We start from the raw sequence: 22,658 nt of genomic DNA, 5'->3' as shown, positions 1-22,658 counted from the left end.
GGTACATAGCCGTGTAATATCACAATTTTGAATAGAAATTGGAGGCTTTTACTGTGTTCCTTTTACACTAACACTTGTGACACCCTATATATATATATATATTAATAATAAAAGAAATAATAATTCAAATATTAATTAGAAGTATTTAAAATATTTTTTACAATACAAGCATTTCAAAAAAGTAAAAGGCTCACATTCATCTTTCTAACATTATAATAAAACTTGTCCAAATAAATAATAAATTCATTTTGGCTCAAAAGAAGGTCGTCTAAAACTTCATACAATTAATATAAAACATATACCCTAATGTCACATTTTATCAGAGCATTGTGTTCCCGTGTCCTCTAACATGAGATTCTTCATAGTCATCCACTTATCCATCTGCTTCCACGAACACAAAGTTCGAGATCATCACATGATCCAAACACAAATAACATACTGGAAGTGAGTTATCACATTCTTAATTAATGAAGAGTAACGAGACAACATGTAGGTATAAACATCATAAAAACAAAATAAAATTTACTTAAACATATCTCACATAATTTCACCACTTTGTCACCCAATATCTCATCATAACACAACATGTCTCATTCATTTTCACAACATTCATGTACTCAAGAATCAACACCACCAAGTCAATCAATATCGATCAATACACAAGCGTTATGCAACATATACACTAAGACTCAATCCTATATGTAATGTGGTATCATGTCAGTGAAAAACCTTGTCAGGCGCCCAAGAGTACATGACAAGACAAACCACACACTAGCAAGTCAGGTCACTTTCATTAGGTAAGATCATAGAGAGACCAGTCAGGATCATGGTGTTTTGCGAGAATGCTCCAACCATATGGGATCAACATAGGCTTAAAGGAGCACTCAAACCGGGTGGCCCCCAAGGCCTACACTCCGAAGAGTCCGTCAGGGTCTCTCCCTTCTGATTCAGGTCCAACCTAAAAAATATTTGAACACACAGACTCTATCTATGAATTGTACATAACGCACGACTCCTCAATTGTTTTCAAAATAATTTTAACTTGTCGTCCTTAAAGGGTTTTAGCATTAACTCACCGCCCTAAAAGAGTCTTATAATTAACTTAATGTCCTTAAAGGGTCTTAAAGTTGTGTGATTGTACAATTCATAGTTCATAACTCAATGCACACAACATCACAATCACGTACATACTCTACACTTAATCTCAATCATAATGGTATAATTTTAATTTAACACATACACTTTATCTATGAACCATGCAATACATACAACTAGTCAATTGTTTTCAAAATTATTTTAATTCGGCGAGTTCCCACAGTGGATTCAATCACAATACTCGTCGCCCTTAAAGGGTCTTACAATTGTGTGATTGCACAGTCCATAGCTCACATCTCAATACACATGTATTTCACCATTAATCACAGGTTCAAATTATCACAACATGGGGAGTAAAACCCCTCAAATAATTTCACACAATTATATCAAAATCATGGGTCAAAACACAAAAACATCAAGATCACTCAAGTTTATCAATCAATTCTTATCAGAACATCAATTGGTACATAAAACACAATAATATTGTATTTATAATCATAAAGCAAAAATTATAAGTCAATAAACATCCCAAAATAAACCTCAATTTAATCCTCTAAGGATCCCTACACATGTTCATTCTAACCCTCAATTGCGATAAATTCATCATTTACCTCGATGTAGTCGCTCAAGCGTTCTCTGTTATCAATTGTGATGTTTATGATGCTCTCTAGAACTCCTCCTCCGATTGTTCTGTTAGGGTTCTCAAACGTTAGGGAGAAGGAGAAGGGATTAGAACCTTCATTTGTACTATCTTCATGCAATTCCTTTTTCTCCATCCATGAATATTATCTCATAAATCCCAACGGTGAAGGTTTGTGCAATTAAATCACGAACCACATATAAAAATTTCACAATAATCTAACGGTTAATGAGTCTGAGATCATAGTTTTACCAAGACAGCTTTGAGTTTCTACGGGAAAGGGAAAGACTACGATGCAAAGTGTATTTCTCTCAGCTCCAACATAATTTCAAAACCCAACGGTGAAGAGGCTTAGAGTTGAGTTGCAAAACTGGTGCTTAAATTTCTCGACGATCCAACGGTGAATGAATTTGAGATCATTGTTTTTCTAAGACAGATTTGGTGGTCTGCGAGAAAAAGAGAGAATTTTGGGAGGATAAGAGAGAAAAACGAAAATGAGGGAAAGAGGAAGCATCCTTGGTCTGAAAACTGACTTAACATATTGTTATTTATATTTAGGATACTCAAAGCTTATTATTTAGGAGGCATCCTTACTCTATTTATTTATTTTTAATATTTTATATAAAAGAACTTTATTTTATTTACTATCAAATGAATAAATCAAATATATATATATATATATATATATATATATATATTCAAAGTATTATTTTATTACAACTATTTTTTTCTTTATTTATTTAATTATAAAAATTTCACGGTTCTCTAAATTTATTTATTTATCAAAAAACTTTTTTAATTTATTTAAAAAATTACAACACCGACATTTACATATTTTGTGAGTTGTGACATCTTGAAAAGTCTCTTTTCTGATTTTGGTTAAGGTTTTTTTTTTGTTTCTGAGTGAATTATCCTAAAACCTCCTGAGATTTTGTCAAATTATCAAAATAGCCCTCTTTTTTTATCCTATACAAACATTTCCTAATTATTTTAAAATACTACACTGTTACCTCTTTTTACATTACACATCCTTAAGGTTTAAAAAATATTACACTGTGTACAGGAAGATCATTGTAATATTGTGTGATTGGACAAAATCTCAAAGAGTGACAGCGAAGTTTGCTTTTCTTTTTTCAAAGGATCATTCATTGTCCGTGCATACTTACAAAAGCATTAGATGCTAAGAGAACAGTATTAGAACAGTGCACAACAGCAATTCAGGCATACATACTCAAAACTAAACAAATTAGCAATTTATCTTGATTAATTTAGGTTTACTATCTTGCCTCTAAAGTGATGGACAACTCATTTGAGCTGAATTCACACTTGCTGGATGAAGAAAAATCTTCTTGGTGTGGATAAAAAGCGGGGAGCTTGGGCCTGGGCAATGGTCTGTCACCATTCAGCATTAGAACCACACTTGACATGTTGGGCCTGTCCTCTGGTCTCTCTTGAACACACAAGAGTCCCACGTGAACAATTTTCAACACTTCACTTTCAATGATTGAATCGTCCAGTGATTCATCAATCAGTTCCAAAGTCCTCCCTTCACTCCACAATCTCCATGCCTGAGAAGAAATGAAATCTAAATTGTGAGTTTGAGTTCAATCAATACTAAATGACCAAATTACTATTTACTATTGGTTAATTTTGTATTAAATCAAGTTTAAGAAGAATAAATAGTACATGTCATAACAATGTAAAGTGTTTTTGAAACCTTGATTTTTAATGGTGTCAAATGGTGACGTGTGATCCATGTAGTCGACCTCATCTAGTGGGATAAGATTTTGATGTTGGTGTTGTAATGACAATGTAAAATGTTTTTACATTGTCAATCAATAACAAATTGTTATATATGATAATTTTGTTGACTTTTATCATATTAACTTAAAACTCATTCTCAACATGATTTCTAATTGATTAACAATGTAAAAACCCTCAAAATTGTCCTGTATAGAAATTAAGCTCTTTCTAGAATAGTGACAAGAGGGTAGTCTTCAAACTTAATGCTTACATGCCCAATAAGGTTAAGTTGATTGAGTGGATCAAGAAATTTTGTGTTCTTCCTCCCACTAACTATCTCTAGTACAATAACACCAAAGCTAAAGACATCTGATTTCACTGAAAAAGATCCATACACTGCATACTCAGGAGGCATGTAACCACTGCAAGACAGCAGAGTAAAATGAAATTAGATAAAAAAATATCATACAACATAAATACAGTAATAATGTTTAAGCATGCTTACTGAGTTCCAACTACTCTTTTTGTATTGGCTTTGGTGTGATCGCCAACAAGCATCCTTGCTAGTCCAAAGTCTGATATCTTTGGATTCATATCATTATCAAGAAGAATATTGCTTGTTTTGATATCTCTGTGAATGATCCTTAGTCTCGAATCATGATGAAGATACAGAAGCCCTCTAGCAATGCCACTTATAATTTGGAAGCGTTTGTTCCAATCCAATAATTTCTTTCTTGTTCGATCTGCATGTTCCCAATTTTAGGTTAGCATGGTTATAAAATGGTTTTGGCAGAAAGAAGAGTACAAAATAAATCTGAGTCAAAAGCCTCAAACCAAAAATGTAAAGATCCAAGCTCCTGTTAGGCATGAATTCATAGATCAAGATTCTCTCATCATCTTGAATACAACACCCAAGAATCTTTACAAGATTCCGGTGCTGAAGATTGGCAATCAACACAACTTCATTTCTGAACTCCTCTAATCCTTGTCCAGAATTTTTGGAAAGCCTCTTAACAGCAATCTCTTGTCCATTTGCCAGCACACCCTGATAATTAATGTGGACACATACCATAAGATATATATTGAGTAAGTGTACCATCGGTGGCATATAACCATGTTACCTCCTCTCAAAAAAAAAAAAACCATGTTACCTTGTAAACTGGTCCAAATCCACCTTCTCCCAATATGTTACTGGCAGAGAAATTACTGGTTGCATTATCAATGGTTGATAAATCAAGGGTTGGTAAGTCGATGTCTTTCTTCTCATGTTTTATAGAGTGATGCATCTGGTCGATTATATTTGTCTTTCCTGATATGGAAGCAGACAGATAATAAGCTAGTGACACAACATATTAGTTGTTTTATTATGGTGATTGCCAATTCTGTTACTCAACACTAGAAAAAAAAATTCACCCATTACTTGGAGTTTAATGTCTAAAAAGTTCACCTGGTTTCCCTAGTTTTCTCCGTATGTATATGACTGATCCTAATATTAAGCCTACGATGAACGTAGCGATTGTTGCCAAAATCACCACAAGCTTGGTGCTAGCGTGCCTTTTATGCCAAGTTTGGTCTGATATAACAAAAATATTATTGGACAATACACGAGGAGCAAGTGAAGGAGAAGAAAACAATTTACAAAGACAGTATTGAGTATAACTTCAGTATTAGATTTCATTGAATCTAAATGGACTAAAATATAATTTTGGTCCCGCATTTGAATTTTGGTTTCAATTTGTTTCCCTAAGTTTAAAAAGTTAAAATTTGCTCCTTTAAAGTATATTTGCTAGACCAAATTAGTTTTTTCATCAATATTTTGCACCAACAGTGTTGATTTTGGTTGAAATGGCAAACTCCCATTTGACATGCCATTCTCAAAGTTTGCCCCATCATTGTTGACCTAGTTAGTGTAATAAATTGACAGAAGAACCAATTTGGTTTAACAAAGACATTTTAAAGGATTAAAGTGGAACTTTTAAAATTTTAAATTTAGAGGACCAAACCAAAACCAAAAAGTGAGATTTCACACCAAAATTATATTTTAGCCCATCCAAATGTTTTCATACATGGCAAAGGTGCAATAGAACAAGGGTAAAATCTGATGTCATGGAGCAGGGCTAACATCCCATAATTCCAACAAACAGCTTTCGTGTAAAAATTAGTTACTATGCAGCTTAACAAATGCAAGTGATCACAAAAATCTAAGCGTCATGCATTTATTTTTCTTATGTTTGAACACAAAATTAAAAGTACCTAGCTCTGAAGCAGCCATTCGTATGTAAATCTCTTGTCCTTGGGAGACATGTTTTCCCATATCCACAATGTTACCAAACCAAAGCAAGCAGCCACTCCCGTCACCTCTGATATCTAAGCTTGTGTATGCTGTGCAAGAGCAGTTTTTCAAACACACACTCTCACATTCATCAAGGCTCATGCTTGTGTCAAACCAGGACGAAGACGTGTCTGGCAATCTCATTCCTTCATACTTAACAAATCCATCTCCATCGTCACAACCCAGTTTCGTTCCCCGAACACACCCATCAGACCAATCCAATGATCTCCACTTTTCCTCGAACTTTGGGAGAAATCCCTCCAAGCATTCACATATGGGGTAGCTATTAATTTTACAAACAGAATTTGCACCACACAAGCCATAGTTCTCACACTGATCCCTGGGGCCGGAGGCGAAAAGCTCCCAACTCTGTGTCCTCTCTGACCAAGTGAAACGTTGACCAAGCCCTTCTTGGTTGATCACAAACCTTGTAACAACCGAAGGCTCCAAGAGTTCATACTCATAATACACTTCCTTTGGGGTTAACACAAAATAGTAATTGAAGAAATTATGCAACAGCTGCCAAGGAACACCTGAAAATTGATAACCATTCCATGAACCAGCTCTATACAACCAAGTCCCTCCCTTTGTAGTCACTCTCTGAGGAAAACCACGAGGATCGATATACATAGAATATTCCCCCAGAGCAGGATCTTCTGTGTCCCTCCACGATGTCAGAGAACTATGTGCACCTGTCACAAGACTGCTTCTGAGTTTCATCCCAGGAAGCAAAGTGTCACCAGGAAAATCAAAGCTTTGCCACACAACCTTCTCTGGACTATTTGTTCCGCTGTCTTTCACAACAAGGTTGCCGGAGTCCAAGAGCTGCACAATAGGCTTCTGAGAAGTGGTTGATGCATTGGAAGACCAAACACTTGCACCAATGCCATCAAGTACAACAAGATTCCCCTCATCACTGACTTTGAAAACTCCAGTGAAGTTATTATCTAATGGGGTGTTTCTGTTGGCCACCCACACAATTGTTCTAGGTGATATATTCTTGTAACATATGCAAAAGTATTGTCTCTGAGAACTTCCAGTGCTGAAGAACCCTGCTTCAAAGGTTCCAGATGCTGAAACCAGGGTTTCATTGTGGTGTAAGGGTTGATCTAGAGTGATACTACTCAGTCTAGTACTGATGCTGGGGATGAGGGAGAATAAGAGAGAGAACCACACTATCATCACCTCATAGCTATCCATATAATTTATTATTCTATAACTTACGTATTCAATGATCTTTCATTTCAGTGTCCCGTTATTCAACTTATATTAGACGATGGTTTTGTCAAAAAGCTTAGTGCTTCCTAAATTTTTCAAAGAAGTGCGACTTCAATTCCACATATGAACGCAGGAGTCTCCATTTACACATTAGAAAACATTAGAAAAAGTATCTTTTAGTGGTTGGAGCGACTTTCATTAATAATTTGACTTCTTCAACCTCTGGTTTCTGGTGTGGATGTAACATTCTAAACTGCTCCAACTCAACTGGGGTCATGGAACAATTTCGTCAAGCAAAAGAATTAGACTTATCTATGCGTGGCTTGATTTCAGATGCTACTTTAGAGAAACATGTTTGACCCATCACATCACCCAAACACTTTACTATTTATTTATTTTTAGTAATAAACACTTTCCCATTTAATTAGTAATATTATTATTATTTTATCAATCATATTATTAGTCTAAACTATAAAGTATCAACTAACTTTATGACTAATTTTCGTAAAGTAATCATTTTTTTACTATTTTATTTTTCAAAAAAATATTTAATAATTTATATTTTTATACTTTACCTAAATTTTAATTTGTTTTTCTTACCATCCACGATAATTGTTAATATCCCGATGGTAAGACTATAAACCCATGCTAATTTTTTTATCAATTAATTCATGTCAAATCTTGCTTCAACTAATTAAATAGGACTATAAATGAATGACAAATTCCTTCCTCCAACTATTTAATGTAATTACAATACTTAAGACTCAAATTGAAAACCATATAACTAAGAACTTGTATTTGAAATTAAATAAATAATATTTGACTTGGTGACTTGTTGGTCATGGGTTCGAATCCGGAAACAACCTTTTTGCATATGCAAGGGTAAGGCTGCGTACAATATCTCTCCCTCATACCTTCGCATAGCGAAGAGCCGCTGGGCAATGGGATACGCTAGTTTAGTTTTATATAAACATTTTATATAGTACCAACAAAGGTTGATTCAGTAAATAAAAAACAAACTCATATCTTATATGTACTTATCATTTGGTCAGAATAAATTTTAAGATTAAATGAGTGCTAATAGACTATCCACTAATAATGTCTAGATCCAATTCATGTAAACTTTTCTTTGTAAAAAAAAAACACTTTATATGTTGAAGTGTTCAAGTATAAGCAATATATAAATATAACATGCACACCTAGATGCATAAGAGAGGTGACAATCAAATAAAGCAAGCATGACAACCTCATGCAATCACTGCTGAGTTGACCAAATAGGTAGTAGCAGGACAAACTTAAAGCATAAATATCTCAAATTCCGGATTGATAAATTATCATATAATTCAAAATATCTGAGTTCTAAATCTCCATTTTGCATGGTTTCTTTAGGGAAAAGCCATAACAGAAGTCGTTGTAAAGAAATCGATATAAAAAGCTAATTACAAAACTTGGCCCTGTAACATATATAATTTAACAATGTTCTTACAAAATCAGACCTTAACCCCAATATATCAAAAGTTTAGTTTTTATATGCTATATTGCCTCCAACCATGTAATGGACATTACATTTGAGGAACACAATTTTCACTTTACAGTTGAGGAAACTACTTAGTGTGGTTATAAAGAAGGTTGTGTTGTACTAGGCAATAGTTTCTCAACATTCTTAATCAAAACTACTGATGACATTGACTTGTCAGGCCTATCATCTGGTTTTTATGTACTCAGAAGTCAGAACAGGGCATCTTAACCCTTCACGTTGATAGATTGAATGAACTAACAGGATATGTTTGGAATGTTGTTCACTCACATTCAACGCCAAGCTACTCCTAGTTAAGGATTGATGTTAAACGTGCATTGAAGAAAAGCAAAAATCACATAAAACAAACATGCCCATTCATTAGCAGTAATACATCTCTTCACCTCCAGACTCTCCATGCCTGGCAGCAATTTAGATGAGTTGTTAATTATTCTTGACTACCAATAAGTCATTCAAAATATGCCATAGCAACAGTCTACTAAGAAATAGCCACACTCACTGAACATTAACTGCAGATTACATGAAGCTAGAATAATTAGCTTTTGCAGCTTGAGACTTTAATTCTAAAGATTTTTTGTTTGTTTTTTTATCAAGGATTTATTACAATTCAGACACACTAGATCCCTTGGTCTTTAATTCTATAGATAATAAAATCACTTATTTAAAGATTACAATTAAAGAGTTAATTATTTCTACATTTATCCGTCACTTTTCTTTAATTTATGTAAATAAATATAAAATGATTTTTCGAAACCAACTTCCACTCCTTTGCCTATTTTATTGAAAGCAACACCGAATCCTTTGACTATTTACCAATTTATTAAAGAAAGAAAATAATCCTTTCATCTTTTGGTAGACTACTCTTCTCGTTTCCACTCTTCCTTTCTAATTTCACAACTGCTTGCAGCAATTACTTCTCTCTTGGTTCGTCTCCTAACCTCCTTCACAAATTCAATGGCAATTTTGGATTTTTTCGATTCAAAAACATATTGCAAATAGGTATGCACTAAACAATTCAAATTCTCTAGTGAAGTCAACCAATTATGTTCTATTATGGTTTATCCAAGAATCAGTTAAAGAGTACCTGTACAGTAAAGATACTAATGAAGGATGATAAAGGGCCATGAACCATTACAATGGTCACTAAGGAGGGGCCATGAATACAATAAATAATTATTAACCAATATAGAAGCTTCAAACAACTCATTGATACACCATAATAGAGTTGTCTTGTAACCTCCATTCTTGTCATAAGTTTTCCATAACTTTTTGCTTCTTTAAAGACAAAAACAGTCATGTAGGATTAGAATAAATTTTCTCATACCAAGGGAGTCTATCTCAATGACACTAGATATACAACAAGTACATGTTGAGGAGTGATGACAACAGAAAGATGTCAGAAAAACCCATAGCATCAAGATATAGTGGGTCAAGCAAAATACAATAAATGTGCATATAATTTATACCTATAAACCTTTGCATTTTCTTTAGCCTTCATTTTTATCTTGCCTCTAAAACCGTTAGGGAAGCATCATTGTTAGAAAATGGTCCAAACAAATCTGCTTTGTCCCTTCCATTGTAAAAGCCAGGAGCCTTTGGCTGTGGCAACGATTTTTCACCATTCAGCATTAGAACCACAGCTGACATGTCAGGCCTATCATTTGGTCTCTGTTGCACACATAACAAGCCTACATGTATACATCGAATAACTTCAGATGAAGTGCATCTTTCACCTAAAAATGCATCCATCAAGTTTGTAGGCCTTCCTTCAGTCCATAGTCTCCATGCCTAATAATCATGGGAGTCAAAATGAATGGAAAAATTCAAACATGAAAGAAAAATATGACTATAATGCTAGGTGAAAACAAGGAAAATCATTGCCCTTACATGTCCAAGAAGATTCAGACAGTGATTTGGGTCAGAAAAATCTCTGTTTTTCTTCCCACTTACTATTTCTAACACCATGACACCAAAACTAAAGACATCGGATTTCATTGAGAAATGCCCATGTACAGCATATTCAGGAGGCATGTATCCACTGGAAAGGAGAATATGCAAACTAGAGTTAGAGAAAATGCTATCCCAAAGAATTCATTAATCAAGAAGGGACCAACTTACTATGTCCCAGCAATCTTGTTGGTGTTAGCATCTACTTGATCTCCCCATAATGTGCGAGCAAGGCCAAAGTCAGAAATTTTGGGATTCATATTTTCATCTAGTAGAATATTGCTGGTTTTCAAATCTCGGTGAATAACCCTCAATCTAGAGTCTTCATGAAGATACACTAGCCCTCGAGCAATGCCACCAATAATATGGAAACGCTTACTCCAATCCAATAATTTGGTCCTAATTTCATCTGGTCAAATTTTAAATACATGTTTAGGATACCATTTGGAGTCTCAACAATTTCACAAGCTTTAGAGATAAGGAAAACAAAATTGTCACAGATGTTATATTGTAAAGTCTTAAAGTCTCAAACCAAAAATAAAGTAGTCCAAGCTCATGTTGGGCATGTATTCATATATCAACATTTTCTCTTCCTCTTGAATGCAATAACCATGAAGCTTCACAAGATTACGGTGTTGAAGTTTTGCAATCAATGCAACTTCATTTTTAAATTCTTTCAAACCCTGGCCAGAGTTGTTTGAAAGCCGTTTCACAGCTATGTCTTGCCCACCTATTAGAGTACCCTGCAAATCATTATCTGGAATAAATAAAAGTATTTAATGAGAAAAATAAAAATCCTTGATTAGATATATAGCTATATTACCTTGTACACTGGTCCAAAACCACCTTCTCCCAGTTTGTTAGTGTCTGAGAAGTTATCAGTGGCTTTAGCAATGACAGGCAAGTCAAATGCTGGTAAATCCGGCTCTTCCTTCCTTAGATTATAGTTGTGATGGCTTTGGTAAAGTTGTTTTTTCATCTCTGAAGTAATGGAAGATGACAATAAAATATCAAGAAATAACATATTGTAATAAAACATCACTCTTTATATTTTGTTTTGTATAATGAGAGTTGAAGGAAAGTGAGGCTTGATGAATCAGTCAACTATTTCAAAAAATAAGAATATAAAAAACCATAATCAGACACAGCAAAACTTATACCTTGATGTTACATTTATCCTAAATTACTACAAAATGAACTCAAAGGTTAAATAAATACTATTTACCCACCTTCCATTTCGACTTTCCTTTTCCATAACCATATGACCAATCCGAGTATCATAGACACGACGAACATGGTTGAGCCAGTCACGATGGATGCAATCTTGCTCTTGCTCAATCCATTTTTCTGACTGTGATCTGCAATATGAAGACTCAAGTACACTCTAAATAATTATGCTAAAGACTTTAGTACTTCAGAAAAAGAGGGCCAAATATGCAGCAATGAGATGTCAAGACTGAAAGAGCACTCTAAATTATACTATGCTAAAAACTTTAAGCACTTCAGAAAAGAGGGGGAAAATATCCAACAATGGAAAGGCCTACACTATAGAAGGAGTCAATGCCGTAAATAGCAGCTTAGAAATATTTTCATCCAAAGAGAAAAAAAAAATTGCTTAAAAATATGGCTTTGATAGAGGGTACCTAGCTCTGAATCAGAGTATCGTATATAAATGTCTTGCCCCCCTTGAGCTTGTGGGTAATGCCTCAAGTCAATGAGATCATGATACCAAAGCAAGCAGCCACTTCCTCCACCACTTATATCCAAATTTGCATATGCCGTACATGAACAGTTTTGCAGACACATTTCCGCACATTCCTCTAAAACCATGTTTTTATTATACCAAGATGAAGATGTGTCAGGAAGAACCATTCCTGTATACTTCCTAAACCTGTCTTTGTTGCAAGTCAAACGAATGGTTCGAACGCAATCCTTGGACGAATTCATGTGTCTAAAAAATCCATCCAAGCATGTACATCTAGGATTGCCCGCATTGCAAATGCTATTTGCACCACACCTCCCATAATATTCACATGGGAATGATGGTTGAGAATAGAGAATCAGCCAATCGCTGATTTGACTTTCCCAAAGGGAAACCAAGGCATTCCTATTAGGGGTCACCCAAAATCTGTAGGAAAGAGATTTATTTAGAACCTGGAACTGATAATATATCTCTTTTTTATTCAAAACGAAATCAACTTTGACACCTGGACTTTGTGAATCAATTAAAGACCCTGAAAAGTAAAGGCCATTCCATGGCCCAAATCTATTGCTTAAATTGGTTCCTTTCCACAGAACTGCTTGTGGACATCCTCTGGGGTCTATTTTGAAAGAGTACTCCCCATGACTAGGATCATCAGCACTTTTCCATGATGATAGAAACAATTCTTCTCCCTTCTCTAGATTCCAACCAAGCTTCATTCCAGGCAATAATGTATCACATGGATGATCAAAACTCTGCCAAAGATAGTGCTCATGCTCACTATTCCCATCTTTCACAACAAGGTTTCCTGAGTCTAATAGCTGCGCAATTGTGTTCTCTGTCTCTGCTGTGGTTGACATGTTGGAAGACCACACAATGTTATTTGTTCCATTAACAAGAACAAGACCTTGATCACTGAGTTTTAGAACTCCTGATGTAGTGTTGAGTGGTGCTTCTCTGTTGGCAACCCAAACCATTGTTCGAGGATTTATGTTGTAGTACCAAATACCCAAGTATCTGCTCTTTGAGCTTCCAGGGCTGAAGAATCCAAGTTCAAAGGTTTTTTCATGTGAAATTAATGTCTCTCCATCACTGATGGATTGATTTGGAGCTATACTATCTAGTGAAGTGGAGGTTCTTGATATACAACAGAACAGAAAAAACCAAAACCATTGTGTTCTCAAGTTTTGCATTTTTTTTTTTCTTTATTTCACAGAGGAGCAACTTTTGACAAGGAAGAGAAATAAGGTGTTTCCCGGAGTCTCTGAATGGGAACAATATTTGTCAACAGAATAGGAACAAATTGGCTGTTGTGTCTTAAAAATCAATGTCAATTCTGACAAGAAAACCATTTGGTTTTGTATTAGCAGGATAAAGAATTATTATGATAGTGATGAAATTGCACATTGCTATCGAGTTGTGGTTGGGCTTGGACTATTATGATAATATTGGAAGTACATAGCTAGCAAGTCTCATTCCAACACGTGTAGAATATTATCAGATAGAAAAGTTCACTGCTAGTTGCACTAGTACGATAGAGCCTAGAGATAGATTCCCACTTTGCTAACGAGTATGATACCAAGGTCGTTTCTCAAGATGGAGGAAACGAAAGTCTCGCGCTCCGTCTTGAGAAGTTCTATAATCTCCAAAAAATGGCCTCTAGCAGTGAGTGTCTATACTGAGGGGATCGCTCAGGTGATTGACCAGAGACTGTAAATTGTTGTAAATCCTGCAGTGTCTTCGATTCTCACGGATAATAAAAATAAAAATAAAAAAAACTGTGAGCGTGTATTTGGGTGTTACTTGCATCCCTTTCAGTAATAGTCATAACAACGACTGCATAATCAGACTTGCATTATTGCACTTTGCAATGGTAAGCGTGGCAACCCTCTATATGATGATGATGATAGGGGTGGTGGTCCTGGTGAAAGCTCACACACCAAGCACCATTACTCCCAAAGTCCACAACTTTAAGATTAGAAACCTCTATGTGGACATAGGGTACCATGTCACAGTTTGCCAATCACTAGCCAATTAAGAACCACACATGCAGACGAGTCACCAGCTCCAAGGAGAGAGGTCTAAAGTGGGGAAGCAGGAACTTAAGTGTTAATGAAGTTTTGATGATTCTATCAGCAACATTTTTTTCATTCTTATTTCATGCATTAGAACAGAATTTTGTATTGAAATTTGCAAAATTACTTTTGTAACTGTAAATCAAACATAGGTTAAGTCACGTTCGATTAAAATGCCACGTTCTAAAATTGAGAACTTGAGGCTTCTGTTTTAATTGATTAATTAGATTAGATGAATAATTGATTAGATTAGAATTGGGCTTATTAACACTTTTCTTTTAATCGGTTAATTGGTGGAGCAATCGATCAATCTGGTTCTGAGCACAATCCCATATTTCTCACGAACAAAATAGTCTATTAAGACGGTTTGAGTTATAAATAACAGTCTTCTTCTGATATCTTTCAAGCATGACTCCGTTTTTCTAGAGATTTAAATGTATTTTTTATTTTTAATAAATATCTGATTTTTTATTTATTTTTTATTAAATTTTTATTTTGTGTTGAATTTTTAATAAAACAATAATTTTATTTTTTATTCTTGATATTAATCTTTAATAAATTAATGAATTTTATATTCGTTCTCTATTACATTAGTTAATCTTGTTTCAATCTCAATTAATTACAAATGAAAAAAAATTATCAAAATATAAATTTAAAATTTCTTATTTTAACAGGGATTAAAAAGTGTCTAAAATAAAAAAAAAATTATTATTTTATTAGGAATTCAATACAAAACAAAAATTTATTAAAAAATAAACATCAAAATTAAATATTTATTAAAGATAAAAACATATTTAATTCTTTCAAAAATATAATTTCTGGAGAGAGATAAAAGTATGAAATGTGAAAAGTAATACTAGGATTTTTTTTTTATTATTCTCATCCTTTAAACACAAATCTTAAGCTCTAATTACCAATTCATCATCAAGATCAAATAGGCATCATCATCATCACTTAGATAAGCCTGATATCAATCCTTAACCCTCTTTGTTGTAATTGAGCATGTTTTTATTTTGAGATTGGGTTTCTCGAGAGGTGCCGTAGTAGGTTTCAAGATTCTTGTAGGGTTCAAGAAAGTTGAAGATTTTAAATTTGTGTGTAATTCTTTGTTTTTCTTGTGGTGTGTGCTTGTAAAAACAATTGAATTACTAATGAAAAATCTCAACCAGTTGTACGCCCAAATCCTATACTTGTCTCTCTTTCTTTTATAGCTGTGCCACTGCCATCATCTTCCATGACCAATTCCCCCAAACCTTTCGTGCTCCACCCAAAACAAACACAAACCTCAAATTTTGTTAAGCGGAATCAGGATATCAGTTCACGGCTAAAAGCATTAGAAACATAGACAGTGAAAGAAGTTAGGATTTGAGTTTTGCAACAATGACTATGAGTTAATACAGGTAGGTAGGATTCAGATTTGAACATAGCATACTCCATCCAATGCTAATGGAACATTCAACATCAAATCTCGTATCGAATTTTCCATGCTAATTAATACGGTTTGTACCGGATGGATTATTTCCGATAATTACACCAAACCCGGCAACATGGTGTTCACTGTTCACCCAATGCACACCGCACACGGTTTCGACTCTTGTAGGTACAACATCCTTCCATTGCTTGCTCCTTCCGTCATCATCGAAATTCACAATCTCGAACCAGCAACACCCACAACGATGCACCAGATTTGCATTGAGGGCCAAGATAAACAGTGTGCATGTGTGGATTCTAATTTTCCAGTGTAATATACTTAATCAGATTACAAAGTTAAAAAATGCATTTTTCATTTTCACTGGTAATTTTTTAAAATAACGTATGATTTTCTAAAATTCCATGAAAATCAGAAAGTCACAAAAAAATCAGCCGTTGATTACTTTATTATTATATCCAACGGTGGAGAAAAACTGTGACACCGTGCAAGAGTTGTTCGACTGTGGCATGCTAGAATTTCTAATACTAAAGTTGGTTCTTGTTGACATTCTCAGGTGATGGTAGAAGAAAATTAATAGATTGGACTAAACGCATACAAAGACAAGCAGTGGTGAGAACTTGGTAAGTATGCCACAAATGGTTTATTACTTTAAGCTGCAATTTTCTCTTTGCCCTGATTTTCTTAATATTTGATCCATATGCTATTGCAATTTTCTCTTATATATATATATATATATATCCTAAATATGCGGTGTGTGGCTCATTTTCAATGAAATATGATGTTTTTAGCTTTGGTGTAATTGTGCTTGAGGTAGTTGTTAAGAAGGAAAATACTAACCAATGTCTTAGACACATGTTAAGGAATCAAAAATGAAAAGGTTTTTTTATTATTGAGAAATGCAATAGTGCATTCCAATATACTTATTGATTATTGATTTTTTAACCATGGCCCTGGTTAGCAAAACCTATTTTTAAAATCACTGAAGTGAATTAAGAAATTTAGTAATTCTGTCCACCATGATGATATCCACCTTAAATAATAATTGCATCAAATCAGGTAGTTATTTTAAAGTGTAAGCATTCTTTGCAGGCCAATGCTCTCTATTCAACACACCCATCTGGAGACAAATTTCACTCATCTTGTCTTCGTTCATTTTCATTATCCCTTATTCATGACAAAGACTCGAGTTTCAATAAAAGAGTTAGAATTTTGAATGCATTACGTAATTACAGTGTCACGGTATCTAGTACAAAGTAAGTAACTTCTCGAACCACAATCAACAAATGATAAACAATCGTAGTCCATAATCAGGACATGTCAGGAACACTATCTCTTGTGAATAAGTATATATGTTCCTGTAAGTGGTTAAAGTGAGTCATACTTAATAAAGGAATTCAGACTTCAGATAGGAAGGGATGTTAAACATTATTTGCAGATATTACCAATTCTCCTTAGAACAATGAAACTAGATATACAACAACTACAAGTTGAGGAGTGGTCAAGCAAAATACAATAACTTTGCCTACAATTTATATTATAAAGTATAAACCTTTTCATTTTCTTTAGCCTTCATCTTTATCTTGCCCCTAAAACTGTTAGGGAAACATCATTGTAAGAGAATGATTTGAACTTTCCAGACAAATATGCTTTGTCACTTCCGTGGTAAAAACCAGGCACCTTTGGCTGTGGCAACAATTTATCACCATTCAACATCAGAACCACAGCTGACATATCAGGCCTATCTTCTGGTCTTTGTTGCACACATAGCAAACCTACATGTATACATCGAATAACTTCAGAAGAAGTGCATCTTTCACATAAAAATGCATCCATCAGGTCTGTTGGCCTTCCTTCAGTCCAGAGTCTCCATGCCTAATAACCATGGGAATCCAAATGCAAAAGTAAAAACATGAAAGAAAACTGACTACAATGCTAGCTTCAAACATGGAAAGCCATCACCCTTACATGTCCAAGAAGATTTAGAAAGTGTTCTGGATCAGAAAAATCTCTGTTTTTCTTCCCACTTACTATTTCTAACACCATGACACCAAAACTAAACACATCGGATTTCATTGAGAAATGCCCATGTACAGCATATTCGGTAGGCATGTATCCACTGGAAAGGAGATATGCAAAGTAGAGTTAGAGAAAATGCTATCCCAAACAATTGATTAATCAAGTAGAAACCAACTTACTATGTCCAGGCAATCTTGTTAGTGTTAGCATCTACTTGATCTCCCCATAATGTGCGAGCAAGGCCAAAGTCTGATATTTTAGAATTCATATTTTCATCCAGTAGAATATTGCTGGCTTTCAAATCTCGGTGAATAATACTCAATCTAGAGTCTCGATGAAGATACACTAGCCCTCGAGCAATGCCACCAATAATATGGAATCGCTTACTCCAATCCAATATTTTGCTTCTAATTTCATCTGGTCAATTTTAAATACATGCTTAGTAAAACATTTGGCTTCTCAAAATTTTCACAAGCTTACAGATATTGAATTTTAAAGGCTTTAAGTCTCAACCAAAAATAAAGTAGTCCAAGCTCTTGTTGGGCATGTATTCATATATCAACATTTTTTCTTCCTCTTGAATGCAATAACCATGAAGCTTCACAAGATTACGGTGTTGAAGTCTGGCAATCAGTGCAACTTCATTTTTAAATTCTTCCATACCCTGACCGGAGGTGTTTGAAAGCCGTTTCACAACTATGTCTTGTCCATCTATTAGAGTACCCTGAAAATCATTATCTGAAATAAATAAAATTATTTAATGAGGAAAATAGATATATATTACCTTGTACACTGGTCCAAAACCACCTTCTCCTAGTTTGTTAGCGTCTGAGAAGTTATCAGTGGCTTTAGCAATGAAAGGCAAGTCAAATGCTGGTAAGTCCGGCTCTTCCTTCCTTAGTTTAGAGTTGTGACGACTTTGATGAAATATTTTTTTCATCCCTAAAGTTGAGGAAGATGACAATAATATCATGAAATCACATATTGTATGCTATTTTATTATGTATGTGTTTAAGGAAAGTGAGGCTTGGTTAATCAGTCAACTATTGGGAAAAATAATAGTATACAAAGTCATAATCAGACACAGCAAAACTTATACCTTGGTATTACATTTATCCTAAATTACTACAAATGAACTCAAAGGTTTAATATATTCATTACTCACCTTCCATTTCGACCTTCCTTTTCCATAACCATATGGCCAATCCTAGTATCATGCACATGACGAATGTGGTAGAGCAACTGATGATGGCTTCAATCTTCCTCTTGCTTAAACCATTTTTGTGACTGTGATCTGAGATATCAAGACTCAAAAGCACTCTAAATTTATTATGCTAAAAAGTTTAAGTACTTCAGAAAAAGAGGGGAAATTAAGCAACATTGAAAAGGCCTACACTATAGAAGGTAATTAATGCTGTGATTACTACCAGTTTAGAAATATTTTCATCCAAAAAAAAAGAATAAATTGATTAAAAATATGGCTTTGATAGAGGGTACCTAGCTCTGAATCAGAGTATCGTATATAAATGTCCTGCCCCCCTTGAGCTTGTGGGTAATGCCTCAAGTCAATGAGATCATGATACCAAAGCAAGCAGCCACTTCCTCCACCACTTATATCCAAATTTGCATATGCCGTACATGAACAGTTTTGCAAACACAGATCCTTACATTGCTGTAGATTCAAGTTTCTATCATACCAAGATGAGGATGTATCGGGAAGAACCATGCCTGTGTACCTCCTGAACCCGTCTTTGTTACAAGTCAAGCGAATGGTTCGAACACAACCCATGGACCGATTGATGTGTGCAACAAATCCATCCAAGCATGTGCACCTAGGATTGTTCGCATTGCAAACGCTATTTGCTCCACACTTCCCATAATATTCACACGGGGATGATGGTTGAGTATAGAGAGTGTGCCAGTCACTGACTTGACTTTCCCAAAGAGAAACCAACGCGTTCCTCTTGGTGGTCACCCAAAATCTGTAGGAAAGAGATTTCTTTAGAGCCTGGAACTGAGAAAATGTTTCTTTTTTACTCAATTTGAACATCTGGACTACGTGAATCAATCAAAGACCCTGAAAAGTAAAAGCCATTCCATGGACCAAATCTAGTGCTTATAGTGGTCCCCTTCAAAAGAACTGCTTGTGGAAATCCTCTGCGGTCTATTTTGAAAGAGTACTCTCCTTGGCCAGGATCATCAGCACTTTTCCATGATGATGGAAACCATTCTTCTCCCTTCTCTAGATTCCATCATAATCTTCCGAACTTGGGAGATTTTCTTTTATAGGCTACATGTATATGAGCCTAAAAACAAGTATCCGCTTTGTTTGTTTTTTCTGTCTAGTTGAGCTCAAACATAAGCTGTTCCTTTGGGTATCCTACATTTTTTATGAGACATCCCCTAACACAGTAAAAGGATTAAAATATTTTTTACTTTTTCATGAATCGATGATTTGTATGACTCATACGGATTAATCCGTATGCTTACACAGATATAAAGCATGAGTATGAGTTTTTTTTTTTTACTCATACGAATCAACAATCAATCTGAGTTTTTTTTTACTCATAAAGATTAACAATTCATATGAGTTTTTTTTTTTACAGATTGTCAATCCATAGGTCCATACGTATGCTTTAGATGTTTATTATAATGATTAAAAATTAAATAAATATAATATTTAATTTAATGATATATTTAAATGTTTTTTATAGCAATTGATAATTAAATAAATTTGATATTTTTTTACATATGTAAATACTTATTAAATCTATAATTTTTATTATAATTTATATATGTAAACAAATTAATGATTAGATAAAAAATAATTATTACAAAATTTATATGTACATTAAATATAAATTATAAATTTTAGTATTATATATAACGACACTATTTTTTTATAACATAATGTATTTATTAACTTAGTTAATTTGAGTATTCTATTAATGCGGAGGACATAAGTTCAATCCCTACTTGCCAATTGCCATATCATCATGAAGGAGAAAGCGTAAAGCAACTGCCTCAAACATACTATTGGTAGGCCCATTGATTTTGCTTCCCTCTAAGGTGAGGAAGAGATTTTTGGTTGCTGATAAAAAAAAAAGAAAAAAGCGCTTGCTATTTACACTCCATGTTTGCTTCCTTCTAAGTTTTAGCAAAATACATATAGTTTGGAAATACTTTCCAAAACAACATATAAGTCTTATGTCTATTACTTTTTAAATCTTATTTTTCACTCTATCTTTATTATTATTTAAATCCTAATTTTGACCACCCCTCCTTTTGATATATATTCATTATTCTTTAATTAAACTTTGCGTTACATACTACTGCATTCTTAATAAAATTTATTCATGATAATATGTATTGGCCTCCAAACGGCACCGTGTTTCAAGGAATGTCCATCGTTGAATTCATCTATTATACAATGTGCATGATTCTTCTTTTTTTTACACAGTGAAAATAAGAATAACAATAATCATAATCAAACTGCTAACACATCATCAGGTCTCTCCTCGTGTTTCGTCCATTAAGAATTTCATATGAGTTATCGTCTCTCAATATTTCGCATAGAAATAAATATGCATAAAAATTAGCAATTAGCGATTATTGTGACTCCTAAAGGGGAGGTATGTTCGATATTTCCTAATTTTGTTTATGACTACCAGAAATTACTTTCTAGAACAACATATACCAATTTTCATAATTATGTATATTTTATTAAAACATAGTTCCAAAAATTAGTTTTCAAAATTGATATATGTTGTTCAAAAAGTAATTCCTGAAACTATGTTTTAACAAATAAAAAGATATAATTGACAATAAAAAATATAAAGTGACAGTAGGAGGTGTACTTAGCAAACAAGGGTGTAAATAACAAGTGTCAAAAAAAGAATAGTTTATATTCCAATTACATGGGTGGTGCCTGTGTAAATTTTAAACAATATAGAAATGAAATATGGAAAGATGTATTTATCATTGTATGTGATCTACTTATAGAAAGTAATTTGAAAAGATGTATATTTATATATGTATAATTGTAAAATTACTTTCGTAATTTGAAAAGTAGTTAAAAAATACTCTACAATATAATTATTATTCTCATTGAGCTATAAATGTGAATATTGCCTCTGCAACGGAAATTTTCTACGTCCATCACTCTTTATAGGACTCAAATGTGGCTAAAGTTATATATCCCTCGAACGTAGGTGAGTCACAGCTAGGATACCCGAGTATAACCAGGAGATAATTCATATAACATGTGGGAGCCTTTAACTATGGAATTTAGCAAGGATTTGATTGTGAGGGATATGCTCTATATTATATTACGTAGATAATTGGATGCTTATGTAATCTAAATTAAGTTTAATTTATTATATTTGTGTTGTCAACTTGTTTTTAGGTTTAAGCCTGGGTAGTTACATTCCTTGAGATTAGGTAGACGAACTTGGATTGAATGCTTTTGTAATCTAAATTATAACTTACAAGTTCAATTTATTATAGTTATGCTTTCCTCTTGTCACAATCTTCTTATATATATAAATGCCTAAGTATATTTTTGCTCTTATTGTTCCACTCTCTTTACCTCTCTCACATTCACTTTTGTTTAAATATTTTTCTCTTAAATCTTCCGGTACTAATGGGTACCTTTAATATAATCCATTTAATTTATCCAAAAAAATAAAATAAAAATCTCTTATATAAAGTATTGAATTTCACTCTATATCCTTTTATGCCTTTAATATCAACTTAATTATTTAACAAATTGTAACCAAATATGAGCTCTAAATTATAAAAAAATGATATACTACATATATATATATAATTTTCATTTCTTAGAAAAGGAAAAATTCTTAGTTGATAAACATCTTGTGTGGGTGGTGGTGGGCAACCCAAAGCTCACCCAACTTAACCTAGG

General features: G+C 33.8%; 2 protein-coding genes across 3 annotated transcripts; both read right to left on the bottom strand.

Annotated features, from left to right (window-relative positions):
- Positions 1–2,842: 2,842 nt before the first annotated feature.
- Positions 2,843–7,271, bottom strand: LOC114376551 (G-type lectin S-receptor-like serine/threonine-protein kinase At4g27290). 2 transcript variants are annotated; one of them, XM_028334719.1, is made up of 7 exons: positions 5,732–7,261; positions 4,926–5,051; positions 4,630–4,787; positions 4,313–4,523; positions 3,984–4,221; positions 3,750–3,900; positions 2,843–3,303 (listed from the first exon to the last, which is right to left on the bottom strand). In XM_028334719.1, exons 1-7 carry the CDS (start codon positions 7,008–7,010, stop codon positions 3,013–3,015), a joined length of 2,454 nt encoding a protein of 817 aa, XP_028190520.1. In that variant the 5' UTR covers positions 7,011–7,261; the 3' UTR covers positions 2,843–3,012. The 2 variants fall into 2 exon arrangements, with proteins under 2 accessions (XP_028190520.1, XP_028190521.1); XM_028334720.1 differs by lacking the exon at positions 4,926–5,051 and having other exon boundaries at positions 5,732–7,271.
- Positions 7,272–9,676: 2,405 nt separating this feature from the next.
- On the bottom strand, positions 9,677–20,066 carry LOC114373347 (G-type lectin S-receptor-like serine/threonine-protein kinase At4g27290). The gene is made up of 15 exons (XM_028330826.1): positions 19,235–20,066; positions 18,903–19,031; positions 18,522–18,679; positions 18,251–18,461; positions 17,917–18,154; positions 17,687–17,837; positions 17,301–17,593; positions 15,797–16,017; positions 12,156–13,421; positions 11,742–11,870; positions 11,336–11,493; positions 11,045–11,255; positions 10,684–10,921; positions 10,453–10,603; positions 9,677–10,353 (listed from the first exon to the last, which is right to left on the bottom strand). Exons 1-15 carry the CDS (start codon positions 19,785–19,787, stop codon positions 10,066–10,068), a joined length of 4,395 nt encoding a protein of 1,464 aa, XP_028186627.1. The 5' UTR covers positions 19,788–20,066; the 3' UTR covers positions 9,677–10,065.
- Positions 20,067–22,658: the final 2,592 nt, after the last annotated feature.

Source organism: Glycine soja, chromosome 11 (genome assembly GCF_004193775.1).
Source record: "Glycine soja cultivar W05 chromosome 11, ASM419377v2, whole genome shotgun sequence".
Taxonomy (NCBI): Eukaryota; Viridiplantae; Streptophyta; class Magnoliopsida; order Fabales; family Fabaceae; genus Glycine; species Glycine soja.
Note: the sequence above shows the minus strand (reverse complement) of the source record. Positions and strands in the feature narration are given on the sequence as shown.